Source organism: Rhamphochromis longiceps, linkage group LG11 (genome assembly GCF_057381845.1).
Source record: "Rhamphochromis longiceps isolate RC_006_pf linkage group LG11, R_longiceps_female_GT1.1, whole genome shotgun sequence".
Classification (NCBI taxonomy): Eukaryota; Metazoa; Chordata; class Actinopteri; order Cichliformes; family Cichlidae; genus Rhamphochromis; species Rhamphochromis longiceps.
In genome coordinates this window covers 32,875,673-32,897,761 of record NC_140567.1, presented here as the reverse complement: position 1 = coordinate 32,897,761, position 22,089 = coordinate 32,875,673, and the positions used below count along the sequence as shown (strand labels likewise).

The 22,089-nt window shown below is 42.4% G+C and overlaps 2 protein-coding genes across 6 annotated transcripts in view; one reads left to right on the top strand and one right to left on the bottom strand.

Moving 5' to 3' along the window:
- The window catches only part of scap (SREBF chaperone), a 33,577-nt gene extending 29,036 nt beyond the window's left edge, over nucleotides 1-4,541 (top strand). For 2 of the 4 annotated variants that reach the window (XM_085423713.1, XM_085423712.1), the window contains 2 exons: nucleotides 39-245; nucleotides 631-4,539. In XM_085423713.1, the coding sequence (XP_085279839.1) occupies nucleotides 39-245; nucleotides 631-876 (453 nt within the window). In that variant the 3' untranslated portion in view covers nucleotides 877-4,539. Of the gene's footprint in view, nucleotides 1-38; nucleotides 246-630 lie in introns of all 4 variants that reach the window. The other 2 variants (XM_085423711.1, XM_085423714.1) reach the window with 2 other exon arrangements.
- Nucleotides 4,542-4,601: 60 nt separating this feature from the next.
- Nucleotides 4,602-21,772, bottom strand: ptpn23a (protein tyrosine phosphatase, non-receptor type 23, a). Of its 2 annotated transcripts, none has more exons than XM_085423709.1 (24): nucleotides 21,538-21,772; nucleotides 19,477-19,551; nucleotides 18,576-18,703; nucleotides 18,101-18,177; nucleotides 16,657-16,706; nucleotides 16,436-16,567; nucleotides 16,263-16,343; nucleotides 16,045-16,176; nucleotides 15,901-15,948; nucleotides 14,531-14,587; nucleotides 14,223-14,281; nucleotides 14,059-14,138; nucleotides 12,875-12,989; nucleotides 12,697-12,762; nucleotides 12,326-12,471; nucleotides 11,472-11,789; nucleotides 10,834-10,988; nucleotides 10,402-10,733; nucleotides 7,713-10,233; nucleotides 7,323-7,507; nucleotides 7,114-7,218; nucleotides 6,749-6,887; nucleotides 6,315-6,428; nucleotides 4,602-5,854 (listed from the first exon to the last, which is right to left on the bottom strand). In XM_085423709.1, the coding sequence occupies exons 1-24, from the start codon at nucleotides 21,619-21,621 to the stop codon at nucleotides 5,279-5,281; spliced, it is 5,775 nt and encodes a 1,924-aa protein (XP_085279835.1). In that variant the 5' UTR covers nucleotides 21,622-21,772; the 3' UTR covers nucleotides 4,602-5,278. The 2 variants fall into 2 exon arrangements, with proteins under 2 accessions (XP_085279835.1, XP_085279836.1); XM_085423710.1 differs by having other exon boundaries at nucleotides 21,542-21,763.
- Nucleotides 21,773-22,089: the final 317 nt, after the last annotated feature.

Genomic DNA, 22,089 nt, shown 5'->3' with positions numbered 1-22,089 from the left:
GTAAATTAGACTCTCAATTACAAACTTTTTCCTCTCAGACGATGGTTCTAGCAAGCGGTGGGCAGGACGGCGCCATCTGCTTGTGGGATGTCCTGACAGGGAGCAGAGTCAGCCATGTTTACGGTCACTGTGGTGATGTCACCTCGCTGGTGTGTACAACCTCTTGTGTCATCAGCTCAGGACTGGATGACCTCATCTGTATCTGGGACCGCAGCACTGGAATCAAGCTGTACTCAATACAGCAGGTACTGTGCTCAGTCTCCTTCACGTCTTTATTTCTTTAACTCTCTAAAGCCTAACCTGGCATCAGACAGGTGTTTTGCAATTATTATTTTTTCAACAGTGTAATTCCCTGTAACTCCAAAATTCCAACTGTTTAGCTCCCTTTAACTGTCTCCTGTTTGCATACCCAACTGGCCATATTCAGTGTGATAGTACTCGGCTGTGTCTCTATATCTGACAGAGACTAAAGAAACTCTCCTTAGTCATCACAAAAAGCTTTCCAAAAATGTCCTGATTTCTAATCCTTTACATGATAAGCTTAATTTCTCAAGAATACAAACAGTAGTTGGAGCCCTTAAAATGCGTTACACAGCAGTCTGTTATCAGCTTCTCTTTTCTTCCCACCAGGAGGTGGGTTGCGGGGCCAGTCTGGGTGTGATCTCAGAGTCTCTGCTGGTGACAGGGGGGCAGGGCTGCGTCTCCTTCTGGGACCTGAATTTCGGCGACCTGCTGCAGACGGTGTACCTGGGTCAGAGTAGCGACGGTCAGGGTGTCCGGCAGCTGCTGGTGCTGGACAACGCCGCCATCGTTTGCGACTTTGGCAGCGAGCTCAGCTTGGTCTACGTTCCCTCGGTGTTGGAGAAACTGGACTGAGAAGGGCTGGCAGCTATCAGTGGGAACAGTCAAAGGATCCAGTTTTTGCTTTGTTTCGTTGCTTCTGGCGTTTGGATGATGTGCGATCATTAGATACAAGACTATCTGTTTTAACAGGGAGGTGTTTTAAAGTCTGAATATCATGAGGAAAAACTGGCCGTTGAACCTACTGCGTTTTATCAGAGCCATCTTGCTGACGTTACGGAAGGTCACGAGTTTGGTTAAGGTTGGATTTTTCTCACTTGAAGGGAGCTCGCCAGTTCTGAGTTTGTGCTTTTTGTGCACGCACATTTGTTTTTGCAGATCTGCCCTCTATGCTGCTCACACAGGGCGGGGGGAGGCTTGTGACCCCACCCACCCAGAGAGGAGGACCATAGAGCTCCTCTTTTTTTGTTTTGTTTTCTTTCTTTTTAATATTCCTGCTGTGCCGTGCGCTCAACAGCGAAGTGCAGCCACAGAGAGCTCGACAGGTCCATCGCCTGCGGGGATGAATTGAGCGTGTGTGTGTGTGTGTGTGTGTGTGTGTGTGTGAGAGAGAGAGAGAGAGATTGATTGAATGAGTTTAGACCCTTTTTATAGTAAAACTGCTGAGAACAAAAGTTGATTGGTTATGTGTGCGTTTGTGTGAGGGAGAACCAATGATTACTGTATAAACTAAACCTCCAGAGGGGGCTGTTTTTATGTCTACATTTATTATTTATTAGCGATACTTTTTTTTTTTTTTTTTTCCCTTTTTGAGTAACAGTTTGTATATGAATGACTAATCACAACTTTTAAATAAGACCATAATAATGTGGAAAAGGTGACTTAAATGTAAGAAGGTGTTTATTTGTTTGGCAGCACTGGGCTTTTGGTTGTTTGTAACACTGAGGTGGAAACACGTGTGTTTGTAGATTTGGAGGCCGCAGGGAGGCAGAAAGGGTTCCTCCTTTACCCCATCCTCGGCCTCTGACTCTGGGGTTACTGATGCTGTATGAGGGGCTGCTTTTCCCCAGTGTGTTACACCTTCATCAGGCTACCTCCATTTTTCAAATAGCTTGAATTTTGGATGACTGATGTTGCTTTTTTTTTTTTTTTTTTTTTTTTTTTTATATAAATGCATTCTGTGCTTTAGAGTTTTTTTTTGTTTGTTTGTTTTTAAATCACCATTTAGCCATAACTTGGTCACCTGATATCATTTTTAATCCACAATCTTTAATTCAAGCCACAAAGGGTGACACAACCTTGTCGACTACTTGGATCACGTTAGATATACTGTGTGTATATTTTTAGTTTTTGGTATGTTGTTGATGCACGCTTAAGCAGAGTTTGTCCTGAAACCTGTTCTTCTTTTCTTTCTTTCTTTTTTTTTTCTTCTTTTTTTTCAGCGACCAGTTGGTAAAAATCTGAAGGAAGGTAACAGTGAATGCATCCTGTCCCTAATTTTGCATAATACTAGTACATTTTAAAACAGTTTGCAGTATTGATGTTGGATTTTTCACATCAGGAATGGGTTTGAGATATAACCTTTTCAAAATTTGGACCTGACACATGTGACACTGTTCAGATAATCTTTTCCTGAAACACACGCAGTATTATATCACACATTTTTTAATTAAGTCTTTTTAATTGGACTAAACAGGAAATGTCAATAGTATTTTCAGTCAGTTTTTCCACTATTAGTCATACGGTTGCTCTCTGTCAGGTATGAATGTTTTCAAACACTTGCTAGACGCCTTAAGAAACCAGACAAAAGCAATGCATGTCAATCATTGTTTTGTAGCGTGTATAATATGAAGCTTCTGTCTGAACATCGAGTAAAGAGCCTTTTGTACTTATTCTGCACACAAGGTGAAAATCCTGTCAATACTGAAACTGTTAAATTCTTAAACTCAACAAGCCAAGTATTTATGAAAGCAATGCATTTTTCAACATTTAACCCCCTCGTTTTTGAGTCTGTGCCTGAACTTCACTTTTTTACTCTGGGTAGAAAGAATGCAATCCTGCAGGTTAAAGATTTTTCTCTGATGCCAACAACATCCACAATGTCCAGAATGTATTTTCTCCCAGTTGTCATCTGTTGTTTCTATCTGTATGTCCTGAATGTCGTCTCAGAAAATCCGTTAAAAGACCTGCACCTGATCCCTGCGGTCACAACACTAACTCCTTTCATCTCTAACCCTCTGATGTACAAGCTCACACACATTTTTAGGCACTTTGTTTTTGCAATTTCAGCTTGTATGCAGAAGAGTCGGATGTAACTGGACTTAAAGTTCACACCTGCAGCGCTGTTAAACACGCACGTGACATATAGACTGCAGCGCTTGTTCCTCTCGGATGCAGCGACCAGAGTTTCTTTTCCAGAAACAAGCTGATGATTATCGTATGATTTTTTTTTTTTTTATATTTTTATTTTTTTATTTTTCCAACTGTAGCATCAGTATTCACATTTCAACTTCTGAGACAAATGGCACCTCCATCACAGAGGCCAGTAATGTGATCTTGCTGCTGTGGCTGTTGATTTATTAGCTTTGTGGTTTTTGTTTAGTTGAAAGCTTTAGAAATGGGGGAATGTTTTGTTTTTTTTAGATTTCAGTTTCACATGTGTTTTCTAGAAATGTGAATTAAAGCTCAAGTTTGATATTTTGGGAACCTGTATTTGCTTTCTTGCAGAGTTAAATACTGCCGAATGTACACAGTGACTGGGTTAGCAACTCCAGTTAACTCTGCTTGCTGAGACGTTGGTCTGAAAACTGCAGCACTGAGATGTCAAGGAATTACACTCTATATTCAAAGAAATTGTCAGAGCTAAAACAGCCGTTTTATCGTTGTGCTATTCTGTGATCACAGGGGCTCTATGCTGAGGATATTTTAGTGTTGTAAAACAGAAATCTTACATTTCTAAAACGGTGAGAAATCGCCAAGTGTAGTGTTGCAGGCACAGTTCCTCAGAAATGTGACCCTGATTTTCTCATGCCTTAGTTTATCTGCACATAAACAGTTTCCTTTAACAGTGTTTACTAAATATCAAAGTCAAAAGGTCGAGAAATTATATATAAGAAAGACGAGAACTTGTGCCGTGTTACTCAAACGAAAACTTTGTGGCAGCATCAGTTTCCTCTGCCAGTAAGCGCGTACACACATTTTCCAAAATGTCAAACTATTCTTTTAAAGCTGAAGGATGGGAAGGTGGGTTGGTGTGGTGATTGAGTTGAGTCACTGCTTTTTCTGAATGTTTCTGTTTATAAAGATGAACTATGCCTTTAATTTTAGATCGCTTCATACCTTTCCGTCTCGTTTCAGCCGTCACGGCACCATATCAAGAATTTGTGGATGCAGCAGCGACCTTTTTAATCATTTAGGTTAAAATAAATCTTTAGCTGCATCCTCACAATGAATGGCAGAGATGTTGTGGGTCTTGTTTGATCCTCCTCCAGCTGCAAATACAAATCAGTGTAACATTTCTTACTTAATATTTTTTTTGTTTAGATTGCTGTAAAAAGCATCGCAGCACATAAACAAATGTAATCCCCAGGTGTTTTCCTCCCCCCCCATCCACTCCAGCCTTCTCCCCTCATTGGCTGGCTACAATCTACGCAGGCTGTAGTAACTTGTTTACTATTTTGTAACAGCGCAAAACTTTGTACTAATTTTCAAATAAAGAGGCTTTGATACCACAAAGGTTGACTGTCTACTGGATTTATTTCAGATTTTACAATAATGAATGATTAGTATCTTTTTTTAATTCCAGAAGGACAATTTTTGTAATATTCTAGGTTTAAGATATTTACAGTGTTACAAAGAAAAATAATCAACTTGTTAAGACGTGCTGATTTGTATGCTCCTCTGTTAACATAAAAACTGAACTGTACGCACTGATTGAGTTGGGAGTGCCTCCACATGCCTGCAACTTCATCTTTTATTCCAGCCATTAAATAATCACAGAGCGGCCAAGCGATGTCACACCCTTGGCGATGCTTTGATGACCAACAGTGAGGTGCCTGTGAAGTGGAGTGCATGCTGGGATTTTTTTTTTTTTATAAGATGAGCGCAGGTTTGGTGCTGGAAGAGCAGACATGCTTCCATCCACCACACACGTAAAAAGAAAAGCAGCAAAGAATGAAGATAATACCAACGAGTGCATAGTGTTCTGGTCCCAGAAGCCATCAGTGATTGAAGGAGAAGCAAGTGTTTTTAGTTTCAAGCCTCACACCCCTAAAGCAGTGCAAAGTACACATTTCAATCTTCAAAACTGAACCCTTACAATCTGCCACTAGGCACATCTTGGTAATCAACCACTAAAATATCTCCAAGCCAATTTGTTTTGTTTTCCTTCTTTTTAAAGCAGGATTAGAAAGCGCTATAGGCCATCACTGACACCTGGTGGTAGAGTAGGTGAAAAGCAGAAATCTATAGTTTCATCTCAACGCTTGCTGAGGCTCCAGAGGGGATCCAGGCTACTGAGCGGGTCGTCTCCTTCGTCCCCTCGAGTTCCGTGGAGACCCTGGCCTTCTGCCGGCTGCAGAAAGCTTTGTTTAGTCACCCGCTGTTTCCCTCGACCCACCCCGTCCATGGAGAAGGCTTCAGGCGTCAGCGAGGCCAGGAGCTCCAGAGATGAAGGAGCCGGTGCAGAGGAAGCAGGAGGAACACTGGGCGGAGCCTCTGGGACTGGCTGATGGTTGGGTGCTGGCAGAGAAGAAGGGGAAACGGCATCAAGCCCGTTGGGTGGTGGAGGAGAGGCAGTGGGCGAAGTGAGAGGCGGGCTTAAGGAGGATGGGGGCTGTGGATCTGTGGCAGGACAGAGATCCTGGAGCTGCTGGATGTCCCCCAGTGAGTCAAGAGCAGGTAAGAGAGGGCCGACCTGCTCCTCAGCCTCCATGCCTGCATCTGTGGTACTTGGAGGCCGGATGCTTAGTTTAGCGATGGTGGCTTGAATGGAGCTGATGGGCATGTCACCGCCGAGGACAATATCCTGCTGAGATTCCTGTCTCGGGTAAGGCTTCAGAAAAACAGAGAGAGGTGTTTAAGAAATACAAATGAAAGAAGTGATGCAGAGAAAAAAAAACAAATACCTTCAGTACCTCAACTAACCAGAACTCTCAATTCATTGGGAACAATCAGGAGTGCAAAACTGTAAACAATTAGAGGGTTACAGTCAGATTAAAGTTGTGCAATTAGATGTGAGATGCTAGGGATTTGTTTTAAGAACCATTTCAGAAGTCCATGTCTAGAAATCTACAATAGAGGTGAGTAAAGTTTTGACTGCATAGCTCACAACACTGAACAAAATTGGCTCCAGTAAATATATGTATGTGACATTCTGTCACCTACAAGCTGCGTGGCTATGGTTTTTCAAAGGATTATTAATCAGCAGCAACATATCTTTCCCTTTATGGTGCTTTGTGAGCCACTAACCAGTTGAACTTATTTGAAAGGACAGTATAAGAAGAATGACAAACCTTTGTGGCTGCAGAGTTAGTGTTCTTGCTGCAGGTGGCGGTCGTGATGCCGTGGCGCTGAAGAACCTGCTCGGCGTGCTTCAAAACAGCCTCATAGCAAAACTTCAGGTGGAGCTGGAGGCAGACCGAAAGATGATATAAAGTGTGTACTATATGAAGAGCTATTCATCAGCAGTGCCTGATTCATGATGTACTTTGTCAGCATAGTCACATATTTCTACATTTAGGATTTTTGAGCAGCACTTTGCAAAGTGTTCTGTGCAACTCTTCATTTATTTCATAATGCTTAATTAAAATTTAGGTTTTAAACTCCTTGAAATGTACAATCAGCTTTTTCTGTTGTCTATATGTACATTTTTGCGTATTGCAACTTTAAACCTGCGACAACAAAGATCAATCCTAAACACAACATCAGAGTCCCATCTCTTTCTTACCTTCTCCTGTAGCATGTTCTTCCTCTGTTGTCTCATCTTCTTCACCAGCAGTGGAAGGTCTGGGATCCCATTTCCTGCCTCCAGCTCCTGAACAGCTGCATACAGCAGACAGAAGGCGCCAGTGCGTCCAACACCCGAGCTGAGACAAAAAGTGTACAGACTGATTAACAACAACTGAGATGCTAAAATGAATAACAAGGATCAAAACTTAGTTGGTCTTTTATCAGCAGGAAGCAAAAACAGTACACGTGTGTTATGTGTTGTCTACACTTGAAGGCTATGACCCGGAGGGCCAGGAGCATTTACATGCATTGAAGAAATTCCCTGTATGTAAATGGAATGGACAGCCACAGAAATACGCTCACCTGCAGTGCACAACAACAGGTGTATGTAAGGGTCTCTGGTGAAAGTAGTGTCCATGAACCTCTTGGATGAACCGCAGCAGATTGCTCTTGCTATCAGGAAGGCCCCTAATGGGATATGAAGAAATAATATTTGATGTACTTACGTTGCACTGCCAGGCTGACTAAGAAAAGTCTTTATCTACAGTTTTTAATATAAAGAGATGACTTACAGCTCTGGCCAGGAAGTAAACTGGAGATGGACAACAGTCCGCTTTAGGCTTTGGTCACGGTACTGCAGACTGATCATGCGCTCCACGTGTGTTGGTGTCATCTTCTGTGTTGTTAGGCTGAGTGTTATTGGTCCCTGAGAGAGTTGCTGGCCACGCTCCGTTGGGAAGTAACGCCAAACCTTTCCCTGTGAGGATATGGAAAGATGTTAAACACACAAACAACAAAGTAAATTAATTTAATGATGTGTAGCTTAATTTATTTGAGAAAACAAAAAAAACAAAAAACAAACACAAAAAACTAAGTTCTCTTGTAAAAAACATTTTTACACACTACTGAAAAATAGTAATGTACAGATTATATACTTCCACTGTGCAAACTAAACTCTGTACCTTTTCCAGCTCCTGCTCCGAAACCAGCATAACAATCAGTGACACTTTCTGCTCATACACCATCAGCCAGAAATCTGCTGCTGTGCCGGTGAGCGGAGCCTGCGTGGCAATAAGGCGTGGGCAGTATGGTGACAGGTCTTCCACATAGCTAGCGTTAATGTAGTCATCTTTCCCTGACTGTAGCACCACACGGTTTATGTCATAGGGCATTACGTCCTGATGACGGTTCTTCATGGTGTAGCAGCGGGCAATAGCAATGGAAAGCTGGCGAGCATCTTTCTCCTGCTGGTCCTGTAGCTCTTTCCAGCGGGCATCCAGCACAGAAAGCCCTCCCTCATTCTCTGAGGGGTTCTCCAGGGAATCTACTTGGGCTCTGTAACGTTCTAGTTCACTGTGAAGGTGGGCGACACGCTCTGGGGCTTGGTATGGGTCACCCTGGATCAAGAGAACTCCCTGGGAGCTTTTCTTTCTACGCTCCCCATCCTGAGGGTCAGCTTTGGTGGGTTGGAGAACATTAGTGGGGGCCTTGGTGCCTCCCGGTTGGCTCTCTGGACTTGAGGACAGGAGGTCATCTGTGCTTGAGTTCTGTCGTTCAAACAGGGAAGTGGAGGAAGAAACAGCAGAGGGAGAGGGAAGAGTCGATTGGGCTGTGCCTCCAGGAGTCGGGGTTGGAGCGGGCCTCTGCTGAGGGTTCAGACCTAGAGAAGACGGACCTGGAGAGGGTGCAGGGGAGGGAGAAGGGGAAGGGGAAGGTGGGATACTGTTGGGTGGCTGTGATACTATAGGGCCTCCAGGAGTGGGCTGAATCATGTGCTGAGTAGGTGGGGCATGTATACCATGTGGGCCTATGGCAGTGGGTGGCTGTGGGGTACTTGAAGGTACATTAGGTCCTGGAGCTGGAGAATACATAGCTGAAGGCTGTGGATGTGTCATAGAAAGAGGAGCCTGAGGTTGTTGCGGAGCAGCAGGCTGTGGTGCCAGAGGCTGCTGAGGCATCATTGGCGCTGCTCCAGGGTAGCATACGCCCCCAGGATGAGGCAGCTGAGATTGGGGTTGGTTGGGCATCCGCATGGGCTGCTGCGGCATATTTGGCATGGGAGGCTGTCCAGGGTGATGGTGGTGCTGTGGGGGTAGTGTATTGGAGGGCATTTGAGGCATAGGCCCCCTTGGCAAGTGGCCCTGAGGACCAGGAACCATATGGGGTTGTGAAACAGGAGGCATCTGTGGGTGCATTGCAGAGTGAATGGGTTGGCTCGTTGAGGGCATGTAGTTTTGTGAAACCGGAGGCATCGGCTGACTTGTGGGGGGTGCTGGTGCTCTGGGACCACCTGGTATTTGCATCTGTGGGTGAGGCGGTATCTGCTGGGCACCGGGGGGCATGGAGACCTGTTGGTGCTGTGGTAGCATGTGTTGATGAGGGAGTGCTTGGGGCATCTGTTGGTTGGAATGGGGTGGGTAGGGTTGAGATACAGGGGGTGCTGCTTGAGAAGATGGGGGTCCTGGTGGGTGTGTAATCTGAGGTGGCCTTGGCATGGAGCCTGGCATCATTTGAGGGTGTTGAATATAGCCCTGTGGAGTCTGGTAGCCTTGGCCTCTTGGAGGCTTCGCCTGAAAGCCATTTTGTTGTGACTGTAGCTGACCTGGAAATGCCTGCTGGTACTGGGGAGGAACACCAGGCTGTTGGGGCATATATGGATGTGGGTAGGTTTGTTGGTTTTGAAGAGGATGAGAGCCAGGAACAGCCCTTGGTCCAGGCTGGTACCCCTGAGGGAGTGGTTGTCCAATTGGCTGGGGGTACTGCTGTGGATGCTTCTGCTGTTGGGACTGGGGAGTCTGGCCTATACCCGGAATGGGACCTGTCGGTTGGGGAACAAACTGGGGGTATGCCCCTATCTGTGGAGGCACAGTGTAACCAGCTGAGGCTGCAGGTGGGACAGGGTGGTGTTGTGTGGGGGTGTAGCTGGGTATAGGTGCCTGGATGCTGTCCACCGTGGTGGTTGAAGGTCGAACAGGGACAGGGGCAACATGGCCAGGTTGGGGAGCTTGAGGAGGGGGAGGCCGATAGCTAGGGAGCCCTGCCTGGGGTGGCATTTGTGGAGGCCTCTGTGGAGTCATCTGTGGTAGGGGCCCACGTGGCAGGGGTCCCTGTGCTGCATGAGTCCCTGCAGTAGGAAACTGAGCAATCCGTGCCAGGAGTTCTGGAGGTGGCAGGTTAGCAGGGAAGCATGGAAGACCAGCAGCTGAAGCAGCCGGCCAAGGCAGAGAGGTGCCACCCAAGTTAGCACCAGGTTGCATGTAGGCATCAGGACCCGGCAGATGTGCTGCAGTGCGAGGGAGGGAAGGAATATCAGGAGGCAGGCTGCGGAGATCCTCAGGCAGGTCACCTCCCAAGGCCAAGATGGCCGCATTGATCTGGGCCAGTTCTGGATCCTCTAGGCCAGAAGAGGTGGAGTCAACATCCTTTGGCTTAAGGGACGGCTTAGCTGCCGTCGGCCTCGCTGGTGGCTTTTTCTGGGTCTCTCTGAGGAACGGCCAACACAAAGAGGACAGCATGAAAAATCACAAATGTGGATAGCATTTGTCTTTTACAAGTAGTTATAAGTTACTACTACATGAAGTACTAGTGATTTGTTGACTATAATTAAAGTACTCAAAAAGCTTTAAAATATTATTCTAATGTCTTCCTTACTTTTCGAGTATGGGCTTCCTTTCCTCTGCCCTGGTCTGACACAGGGCCTTTGCCCTCTCCAGTAGACGTGATGCTTTAGCTTCCAGGTCATCGTAGAACTCTTTTCCCTCCTGTGATTTCTTCATCAGGTCCTCGTAGGCTTCATATGAGCCCACCAGTCCCTGGATAGTTGTGTTCCACTGCTGCTCAGTCTGGGTCAGGCTTTTCCGAACAGAAGCGTATTGAACATTGGCTTCGGTTAAAGCCTTCAAGATGTTTTCCTGCGCTGCGAGGTTCTGGTCGATGTATACCTTTACTTGTTCGTACTTCTTCAGCTGCTCCTCAAATATGTGCTGGAGAGACACAAGTTAATAAGTCTCTCACGACAGCATTTATTTAGCAACTTAAACAAATAACAGTGTAACGTGGTTGCAAATGTGTTTTTCCAAACACCTTCATGTCTGCTCGCTCCGTAGTGACGAGGGTGGATGTGATGTCATCCTGCTGGATGAGGTCACGTAGCTGTTTTTCCAAAGAGCTTCTCTGTTCCCTCATCTCCTGCACCTTTCCCAGGATCCGCTTCATGCACTGCAGACCTGCTACTTCCTCTGCACAGACACAGGTGCATGTACCGTATGTGTTTATATTCACAACTCAAACAAAATCATATTCACAGTTTGACCAGTTAAAAAATAAACAATTAAGCTGTAGGGTATCAAATAAGACATTGCTCACTATTTTCCGGCATTTTTTTTAAGAGAAAATAATTCCTTAGTCACTGGACAGTCAGCTGGCTTACTGATTTAAACTAATAAAAAAAATTAGCTACTAAAACATATTAAAACATATACTGGATTTTGTCATTTGACCTAAATCTTAAGACTTTCCATTATTCATTAATGCGCAGCCCTGACTGTAATGCTACAATAAAAGTAATATACAACTAGGTTTCATATTTATAGTAATTATCTAAACTTTTTAACTTTGAAGAGCAGAAAATCTTGGGTGACTTTAAATGACCCTAATGACTTTATCTGCTCTACTAAACCTTGCAAAATTACAGTAACCTCTCATTATCAAAAAGCCCTCACCTTCACTCAGCTGTGGCCGTGGCAGGGCTTCTCTCAGACTATCCAGTGGCCCCCCCAACAGACGCAGATTGCTGATGTGCAGGTTCATGGCCCGGTGGAGCTCCGTGTTGGTAAAACTGGCCTTCTCATGAGCCTCCATATACTTCTCAAGGTCTCTGCGGATTTCAGCCAGAGCCTGGCCCTGGGCAGCTGGGTGCAACTCACCCACAGCAGGGCCACCAACTTCCTGGAGGGCTCGCTCACCTGCTTCATCCACCTCTAGCACATCTCTGATCTCTTTCAGTGAAGACTCCACATCAGTAAAGACACCAGAGAGCACTGTGCAGGAGAGGACATGAATAGTCATGAAAATATTGCAAAAATTTGGGGGGGGAAATGTGGCTTTTAGTTATCAAGAGATCATGCATGCTTAATTTTGTACATGCATATTTGTGCAAACTATTATGGACACACACACCACTCGCTAGGACAGTTAAAGGTCAGCAATATTTTAATGTTGTGACATGAAATAATCTTCAATTCAGCTTTGGATTTAATGAAGAGCTTTCACTTAAATAATTTGCTGTAGGGACAGCAAATTATTAATAATGACCCACAATTTCGCTGTTTGTCATCGGATGACCTACTCACTCAATTGCTTCAATTAGGAGACAACTGTTTCATAAGAATGTAGCTTTTCTAAATCAAAGTGTTTGATTAAATTATTGAGCACCAGCTGCTGTAGCTGGGAAAAACAATTCCAGCTGTTGAAATTCGAGGGTTTTGCGTCTTCACTGTGTAACCTCTGTGCACTCTCATAATAAAAGATAGCAACTGCAATTGTTAGGTCTGCTGTGCTTGCCTGTGGCACTCACCTTGCATGGACTGAATGAGGCTCTTGACGGTGTCAGGACGGACGCTGAGGGCAGCGCACTTCTCCATCAGGACTGGAGGAAGGTGGTTGTACATATCGAGGTTGTCTACAGACTCTGGCTCCAAGCCTAGAGAGTCCATGAACTGCCTGTAGAAGGAGGAGGCAATAACAGTTACCTAATACTGCAACAGAATCTTTAAAACAAAACCCTAGTATTTTAAGTACTTTAGTATTTAATGTGGGTATAGATTAAAAGTTTTGCTGTACCAAGATTGGTTCTTATTTAAAATTCAACTGGGGGAAAGAGAGATATTGAGTAAGCCTTAGTTCGTTTACCACTTGAATGCAAAATTAATGACACATCATACTCACTCTAGTGTTTCATTCTTGCTTTCAATCTTAGCCATCACATCCCTCAACAGCTTGGCCTTTTCTTCACTGAAAAAAAAATACATAAGATATAAAAATGAAGATGAATAACGTACTAAAATATGATTGCGGATATTTTCCCATTTCTAGGATGAACTTGACATCCACAGAGGGAGCCTACCTGTACAAAGAAGAGGCTTCGTGGGCAGCCATGGGCACCAGTTTGGCAAAAAGGTCTGGTCCAGTGACAGTCGGGTCGGTGGGATTGACCGGCAGAGCTTTCACCAGAGGAGCACCTAGAAAGACAAAAAACATTTATGTAAAAGCGCAGATGAGCATAAAAGGAGAGCATGTAACCAAATGCATTCAAAAGAAGAGACTACTGTCATTTTACTTTTTAGCATCACTTGTACCTAATTTTACTCTTACATCCCAAACGTGGGGCAACTTGATTCAACAAACATAAGTTTGTCTTAATGAAATAAAAATATTCACAAAAAAAAAATCTTTGGTAACATCTCAAATCTGAATATTTAAGAATGTCTGCAGTATTATGACAGAGTAAATCACTTACTTTGGTTATGGGAAAATTAACCAACCAAGAAAAAGCAGTTTAATCAGTCAATAAAGTAGACTGATACCCCAACGTAATTTGAAAAAACTGCTTGGCCACTGGTCTGTTTCAAAACAGAGAATCATGTTCTGCCCTCAAAACATCACTTTATTGCATTTAGTCATTAGTAGTTATTAAACTTTCATTCTGTCTCTCTCTGCTTTCTGCTCTTTCCTATCACCTCAAACTGGTCGCAGCAGATGATTGGTTCTGCTGGAGGTTACTTCCGGCGAGTTTTCCCCCCATAGGGGGTTTTCTAATTGTTGAAGTTTCTTTCTAAAATTGTGGGATCTTCTCCCTACAATAAGAGCACCCTGAGATGACCGTTTGTGAATTTGTGCTATATAAATAAAATTGAACTGAACTGAACATAATTCAATTAATTGACGGCTTATTTCTCAAAAAGGGCCTAATCTAGAATAAATGGTTGTCAACTTTTGCATTTAAATATAAAAACTGGCTAATATTAGCTTTGACTGTGCATTACTGTTGGCCAAGCATAACATGACATGCAAAACTACTTTAGAAACGACATATACATTAAAATCCATGAATTTTACTTAGTGAAACTTGATGATTAAAATAATTATATCCAAGGAAAACAGAAAACAAAGGCACGACACCAGGATAAAAATGAAGGAAGATATACAAAAACATATTCATACACAGTGTATACATATTTGCAACACCCTATATGCAAAACCAGCTTTGCATGTACTGACTGAGCGAAACATACTGATGCTTCCTGTTACCTTTTACAGAGGCTAGAGTCTCCAGAGACGGAACAGTCTCATGATAAATGAAATCATTGTCCTTTTTGGCAGAGTTAAACCTGCAAGGTCAAAGAAAAAAAAAGCTCAAAAACCGCTGATGATCATGAAGTGGCCGTAACTGTTAACTAAGAGTTTTTGCTCACTTTCCACCGATAACATCCATGGTGAACTTCAGGGCCTCTTGCACGCTGTCAGGTTGTCCCTGGTTGTAGTAGGATAAAAGGAGAATTCAGAACGAGTGATTGAACATCTTTTTTCTAAATCACAGAGTGTGTTTCCAGTAATAGGAGGTCTATGCATCTGTATGATGCATGTCTGCAAAGACAACTTCAGAAAATTTGATTCTCCCAAAAACATTTGAAGTTCAAGTGTGAAAACAGTTCAAAGAAAGTTCAAGTCACACTAAAACGACCTAAGCATGGATTGCCGGGAAGGTAGAGAGAAGTAGTACCTTTGCTAGTTTGACGGCTTCATTGAGTTTGTCCAAGGAGCTCTGCAGGTAAGCCAACTGTGGGGGAAAATGAGCATTTAAGCCATTTAACCGACAGAAAAATAAACATGACTCAACAAAACTAACTAAGAAACTGGTCAAACTAACTGAAACAGTTTTACCTCTAAAATTTAAAATAAAACTAACCATTGTGACACTCAAACGTCATGTTTAATTCAGATTAAAAGAAACTATTCCCTTATTAGTACCAAGAAGGAAAGAGTTTCTTTCCAGTTTCCCAGGATGTCAGGAAAGGGTACATGTCACTAATGTCACTAGTTCCTGGTGGCAGGATGCCAGTAAGACAGGAAGAGTCTTCATTCTTACATATTTGTTTTTAAACATAAATAAATCTATGAGGTAACATAACCACTGTGCTCTAATGTGCCGCCACCAACCCCCACAAACCAAATGTTAGTCATAGGTATTGGTTTGTTAATAGTGTGATATTTTCTCATTTTCACATTCTTACTAAGATTAAGATAAAGAATATCCTATTACCTCCTGAGAACAGTGGAAAAAAATGTCACGTCACTGTCTTTACAGTTAGGCTAGTTCAGCTGCATACTAGCCCAGCTTTATACGCAGCATACAGACATGTTAAAAAAAAAGGTCAAAGAGTGTATTTCAAGAAATGCAAAACAACAGTTTTTTAAGCGATGACGAGCTGGCATTTTTAGAGTTCTTGCCACTCAAAGCACTATGAGCTGTGTGCACTTTAACCACTTTAAAATCACCAACAACCAAATAAGAGTTCGTTGAATGTGGGAGGAAGCCACAGTGTTCAGAAGAAATTCATACAGGCATATGGTGAACAGGAAAACACCACACAGAAAAGCCCCGTTTGATATGAACCCAGGACCTTCCTGCGTTCAGGCAACATTGCTAACCACTGAACCAGCTCGCCACTCAAAGATTTGCAGCACCAGGTGGGCTTCCATACGTGTGCTAACCAGGAAAAACCAACTTAGGCGAAAGATCAGACCACAGCGGACTCACTATGTTGATGTGGCTGTAAGGAAAATGATCAGCTGGAAACCCTCAATTTGAGCAATACATGTGCATTAGTAGAGATTATAAGACAAAAATACCCTTTCTAATCTAGTTAAAGAAAAAATACTTGTTTGTCTTTATTTCAGTTGAACTGTTAGACAATTAAATGTATTAATAACATTAGAAAATGGGAAAATTTTAAAATTATATCAGCACTAATTCCTCTCGTGGGATTTTTAATCATATCACTAGCAATGCAGCAAAATATGACTGCACAAATATAAACCACAGCACCCTGACAGTGGAAAATAAATAATGCATCTGTGTGTTGGTCCTACCCGTTCTCCATACTTCTGCTGCTCCTCTGCCTGTTTTCCCATATGAAGCTGTTGAGAGAAGCGAAAGCAATTACTGAGACCAAACTCAGCACACACAAACAAGTGCATACATGTAGGGAACTAATTTGCCCCATAAACACTCACATGCGCGATAGAAGCAAAGTAATAAATCTTCATCTGAACCAGTTTCTTCCAGTCTTTCTGGATCTTTCCCAGCATGGAAGCCGTCTCCGAGTTCTCCAGAGCCCTGCACGCTTCTTTGTAGTAATCCACCACCTGTAGCAACAGGGCCGCAGTTATTAGCATTTAATATTAAAATTAATGATGACTATATGATTCATATTTAATGGTAAGAAGTCAACCTGAGCACTTATGCGAGCAACCAGGAAACTCTTCCTGTTGTCCAACATGGACTTCTCCAGAAGACATTCCTGAGCCTGGCCCTGCGAGAGGGACCAAGGTTAAGGACACTCATTTGTTTTGTGTGTGTGTGTGTATTTTAATCTATGCATGCGCATGTAGGTGTGTAATCTACCAGCATAAGGTTGATGTTGAGGTTCAGAATCTGGTGGCTCATATCCACACTGAAGTTGTGGCTGAAATGGTCTCTCAGGTAGGAGAAGGCTCCTGCTGAGCACTGGAAATGAGTGCAGGACACCTTCATCCCCTAAAAATGAAACAGAAAGAGTCAGTGGGACTGTGTGAGCAAACAAAATGGCCAGAATTACTCTGCGCCCATGTATGTGTCTCTCTTACCTCCTCAGATACCCTGTTGTCCATGGCTCCCAACATGGAGTGCAAGGCCCCTGCAGACAATCCACAGATAAGTTTGGTGGAATTTGTAGGTTTTGTTGTTCACATTCAGTAAATAATTGGCATTTAAGCTGAAAATTATCTGAATTTCTCCGCATTGTTCTTTAAAGGAAGTGATTTGTGTGACACGCTCAATAGTGGCATGCCCCTACAGCATATACAATATGGTACTGAGGGGTTTCATGTACATATTTAACATTAACTTCTGAAAATCTCCAACACCCTAAAGAAAAAGCGATTGTTTGTGTCAACCATAGAATTCTGAAATAACACAAGTCAAAGCTAACACAAGTAAACACAAAATGCAGTTTCTAAATGAAGGTGTTTATTATTAAGTTATTATGTTATGACATAAATTAAAATGGTAAATGGCCTGTATTTGTATAGCGCTTTACTAGTCCCTAAGGACCCCAAAGCGCTTTACACATCCTGTCATCCACCCATTCACACACACATTGACACACTGGTGATGGCAAGCTACATTGTAGCCACAGCTGCCCTTGGGCGCACTGACAGAGGCGAGGCTGCCGAACACTGGCGCCACCGGGCCCTCTGACCACCACCAGTAGGCAACGGGTGAAGTGTCTTGCCCAAGGACACAACGACCGAGATTGTCCAAGCGGGGGCTCGAACCGGCAACCTTCCGATTACAAGGCGAACTCCCAACTCTTTGGAAAGCTGAGTTTCGCCTGCCACACCTGTTCTCAGTCAAGACATCACTTAAGTAGGCCCTGCCTGACAAAGTGGAGCAGACAAAAAATATAATGAATTCTGCTGTCTACCAAAAAATCCTGAAGGAGAATGTCAAGCCATCTGTTTGTGACCTCTAGCTGAAGCGCACTTGGCTTTTGCAGCAGGACAATGATCCAAAACATATCAGCAAGTTTGTTTCTGAATGACTTGAAAGAAAAACCAAAATGAAGACTTTGGAGTGGCCTAGTCAAAGTCCTGACCTGAATCTGACTGTGATGTTGTGGCACGACATTGAAAAGGCACTTCATGCTTGAAAACCCTCCAATGTGTCTGAATTACAACAATTCTCCAAAGATGCTTCGACAGTGTTGTAAAAGACTCATTGTGAGTTATTGCAAACGCTAAATTGTAGTTGTTGGTGCTAAGTTATTATGTATTGGGGGTAATCACTTTTTCCCACAGGGCCATGTAGCTTTGGATTTCTTTTCCCTTAATAACAAACACCCTCATGGATGAAGCTCCATCTGATTAAAATATAATTTAACAAATACTACAGTACTGAGCAAGACAGCATCGGACGTTCCAATCAATTGCTTTCATGTTTTTCATTTTTTGTTTTGTTTTTTTAAACTGACATGTTCAGATGTGTTTAACTGTTACAGTTTATTACTATTATTGACTCTAAGTGACTCACCCAGATTGTACAGGATGCAGGCTTGCTCATAGCTGATGTCATCATGGGTGACTGTTTTTCCAGAGAAAATTTCAGTCCTGTTTTCCAAAGAAAATAGAAAAGTATTTTTAAAGAGAATCAAATGCCTGAACAATATCATATATTATTGATTTCTAAACCATAGTATTAGAATGACACTGTATTCATAGACACTACAGAAAAAACACTGAAGGACTGCATTAATTAAATGCAGTTGAATTAAGTCTAAATTAGAATTTAGCAGTACAGGTTCGCACGCCTAATGTCAGTTCATTCATTCTATCCACATCCCAACATTCAGCAACTAAGCCAGTGTGCTGACACTGCTCTCTACGAGCAAGCTGCAGTGAGTGTGTCTCTAAAATAAGCTTCTCTGGTGTTCAGCAGTACAGACTGCAGTTGGATGGGTATGTGTAAACACTCCATACAGTTTCTGTGGATTCCTGTGTGTTATTACCATGAGATGGGTACTGCAGCCTCCTGGCCGGTTCCCATGGGCACCCGGCTCTGCAGATAATGCAGCTGGCCAAAGTACTTCCTCAGTGTGCTGCATCCCTCGAAATCCCTCGTCACATTCACTGCGCTCTGCGAAGCAGACACAAACATTGTGTTTCTGTTGTGTTTAATCAGCTACAAAAATCATTACTCTTGCAAAGACGCTGTGACCCAGCCCAGCGATGAATTATGTAACAATGGGTTTCAGTGCTTAATGCTCAGAATTTATCATTTTCCTTGGCAACACTTCAAAAGGCCTCATTATGATATGATTGATAACTTGTATCAGAATGTTTTGTATTGAAAATCCCTGTCCACATGGAAATACTACTATTAATGTAAAACTGCACACATATGACTATACATGATGATCTTAACCTCATCACAAAACAGACAGTTTGTAGTTGTGATGCACTGGATGGAGGTTTCTTTTACTATCTGGTTGGGATTGTCAGTGTTAAGGTTAAATATTAATGACTTTACGTGATAACCAAGTTTATTCATCACAATTTTATTTACACAGTCCTTTCAAGGTGCTTTATAGTGAACAGTATACACCTTGCAGTGTTAGAGAGAGAATCCCAATAATCAAAAGATCCCCTGTGAAGAAGCACTTAGCAATGGTGGGAAAGAAGAACTGTCAACAGAACACGGCGTCCTGCAACAAACACTATAACCCCGGCAATATCCCAGTAAGGACTCATAGCCGTATGTGAACTATGCCTGGAAGTTGGGAACACTTAATTTCAGGTACAAGGAGATGCCTAAAAGTGAATTCCACTATATTCAATAGCAACCCACATAACGATGGACAAGTCCGAGTCACAGAAATCTGACTGAGAATACTTTGACACAGTGCTCACCTGCCGCAGCGTCTCCAGTTTCTTCAGCTGTTCGTTGTAGTTGTCCGGATTCTCTCCATAGTTCTTCAAGATGAACTAGAGAAAAAGAAGCAGAAGCAAGAAGTAGGTGAATGTGCTGCTGAAACTCAGGTAAAAACCAAATTAAATGAAGGGTTAAATCCTAATAAAGAAATAAAATATCATCTCTAATACTGAGGGTTAAATTCTTTAGAAAAAAAAAATTCAAATGTCTTTGAACTGGGGCTCATAACTCATTATGTTAATCTTTAGTCTTGAGCATAAGCCAAGCATTTAGACTCTTGGAGCTTCAAGACTTCCCATCATGCTTTGCCAGGACTCACACTGTCCCCCATAAGCACTACAATAAGCTTTAAGCTACTACCGTAATTGTCAGGTCAGGAGGTAAACAGCCCTGCAGATACTCATTCTTCTACTAGTGCTTTTGTTTCAATTTTAATTCAATCATGGAAAGGTCACAATGACAAAGCAAGAAGACAGGCACAGTCACGTTGTTACTCCTTCAGGCCAAATATGTGCTGTTGTGCATTAGTTTGGGGTAAACAGAGAAAATGTTGGTATTTTAGATACATTTTAAAATAATGTTGTTCTGATCGACTACCCCTTATTTAAAGGCTACACTTTTAAGGCCAATAAAAATAATAAAATAATCATTCTTAGTATTTTTTAAGAAAACACTCTGTCGTTAAATTAAATCAAAATAAATCTTCCTATTACCAAAAAGAATTACTAATAAGAAAGTCTGAAACTGCATCTCCACCTCCACAGTGGCTAAAAATATACTCCACACCATGTATGAACTGAATCCTTGGACCTAAAAGGATGTCTGGATCCAGATCAGTTTGTGACATTTTTGTGGAAACATCAAGATAACATCTCTCGAATTTGCTTAGATAAATCTGAAATACATTTGTGAAACTATGATCCCACAAGTGCAATTTTGTTCTCTGTGCCATAACGATTTGCTAACAAACAAACCAAACCAACCATATAACCCCTCTGATTATTGTATTTAGTCATGAGGACAAAGTCCTTTTACGTGCACGAGGAAGAAGTTAGGGAAGACAAATGAGTCACCAGATAAAGATGATACCAGCTTTAATAAGCAGTCAAATGATCTGGAGTTTAAATATCCCAGATGAGTTTTGGAAGCAGCAGGCCTAAAAAAAAATCCGTTAATATTTAATTTTCTTTTTTTCAAGCTAAGAGCGAAATCCCTTTTTGACACCATACAGGAATAGGCTCTTCTAACGCCCAATGGGAAAAATAAAGCTTGGACGCTCACATAAACAAGGTTTTCTCCCAGAATGGATTTGAAAGCACCAAAAAAAAAAGGGCCCGAAACTCTTTCTTTTTTCCTATTTTTTAAAGAGTTATTATCTTCCATATTTGTCCTCTACAATTTTGTTTGTTTCTGTTTTTAAATGCCTTTATTTGTTTTTAACATGCGCTACATAACAGGATAGCCCATCTTTCTTACGGTTAAGGTAAGAAGTAGCGTCACAGGTTTAGTGACAACTTTCCCTGTGTATTTCGTTATAGAAGCTTATGTAAACCCGTGTTTATTATTAAGCAGGCTGATAGTTTGAATAGTACAAACTGCTCCGCTCGCTCAGGTGCATGTGACAATGAGATCATTGTTTATTATTCTCATGTCGGAAGGCTGACTCGAGGCGTAGGAGTCCTAGAAATACTCACATATGCCTTTCGCGTTGGCAGTATTTTGATCGATTCCTACAAAGCTAGCCACTTAGCTGAAAGCTAAATATCAACTTGAGTTTTTAGCTTATTACCAGCTAGCAAGCAGCTTGCTAACGTTAGCAAACAAAGGCAGTGAGCAGGAGGGGTTTGCCTGACACAGACCTTTGCTAGCACGTCAGCTACCCGTTCTGGAAAAATCTTTTACCCTCGACAGGTAGCGACAACTGTTGCTTTGAGTTATGGCTAGCGGTATCCACTTGACAAGGTTATCCCTTCGTTCATAATCCTTGTTTAATTGACTTTCGACCTCAGCCCTGTTGCTCCACTCCCCACCCAGCTCACCTGCCTCACGGACGGGCTGAACTGGAACTCCCCAGCCTCTTTCAGATCCAGCCAGATCATCGGCATCCGGGGGACCGCCTCCATCGCGGCCGAATCTACACGGAGCTCTCAGTCGGTGCGATGTCAAAATCCCGCTGACGAATTTGTGGACGTTAACGGTTTTCCTGAAGATAGCTTTTCCCCCCAAACAACTGTGTCATGTATCCATTTACACTTCAACCGGAAACTGGAAACACACGTGACGTAGGCCTTCGATATGCTTGTGAGCGTTTCTGGGAAATGTAGTTCCTGAAGAAACTAGACTTAGGATATAAATCACACTGGAAAGTAGCTAACGTATAATTTTATTATACAGCCACAAATTTAAAACATTTACAACTAAATATTTTATAGGAAAAAAGTGAACCCAATATAATTGATTTTCTTGTGTCAGAAGAAATGAGAAAGATACAAATCGCCATAGCAAGAGTGAAATGTTTTTGTTATACTTTTAAAACTTTAACCTAAATCAAATCTTTTTTTAATAATATATTTATATTATGTAAAGCTAAT

Bases quoted from the DNA above. Each gene is read 5' to 3' on its own strand.
- ptpn23a (XM_085423709.1), bottom strand. From the start codon at position 21,621: ATGGAGGCGGTCCCCCGGATGCCGATGATCTGGCTGGATCTGAAAGAG. The intron at 12,472-12,696 runs GTGAGTATGATG...CTCCTTCTACAG, and splicing joins AGCAAGAATGAAACACTAGA to GCAGTTCATGGACTCTCTAG. The intron at 7,219-7,322 runs GTAAGTCATCTC...ATATCCCATTAG, and splicing joins TTTACTTCCTGGCCAGAGCT to GGGCCTTCCTGATAGCAAGA.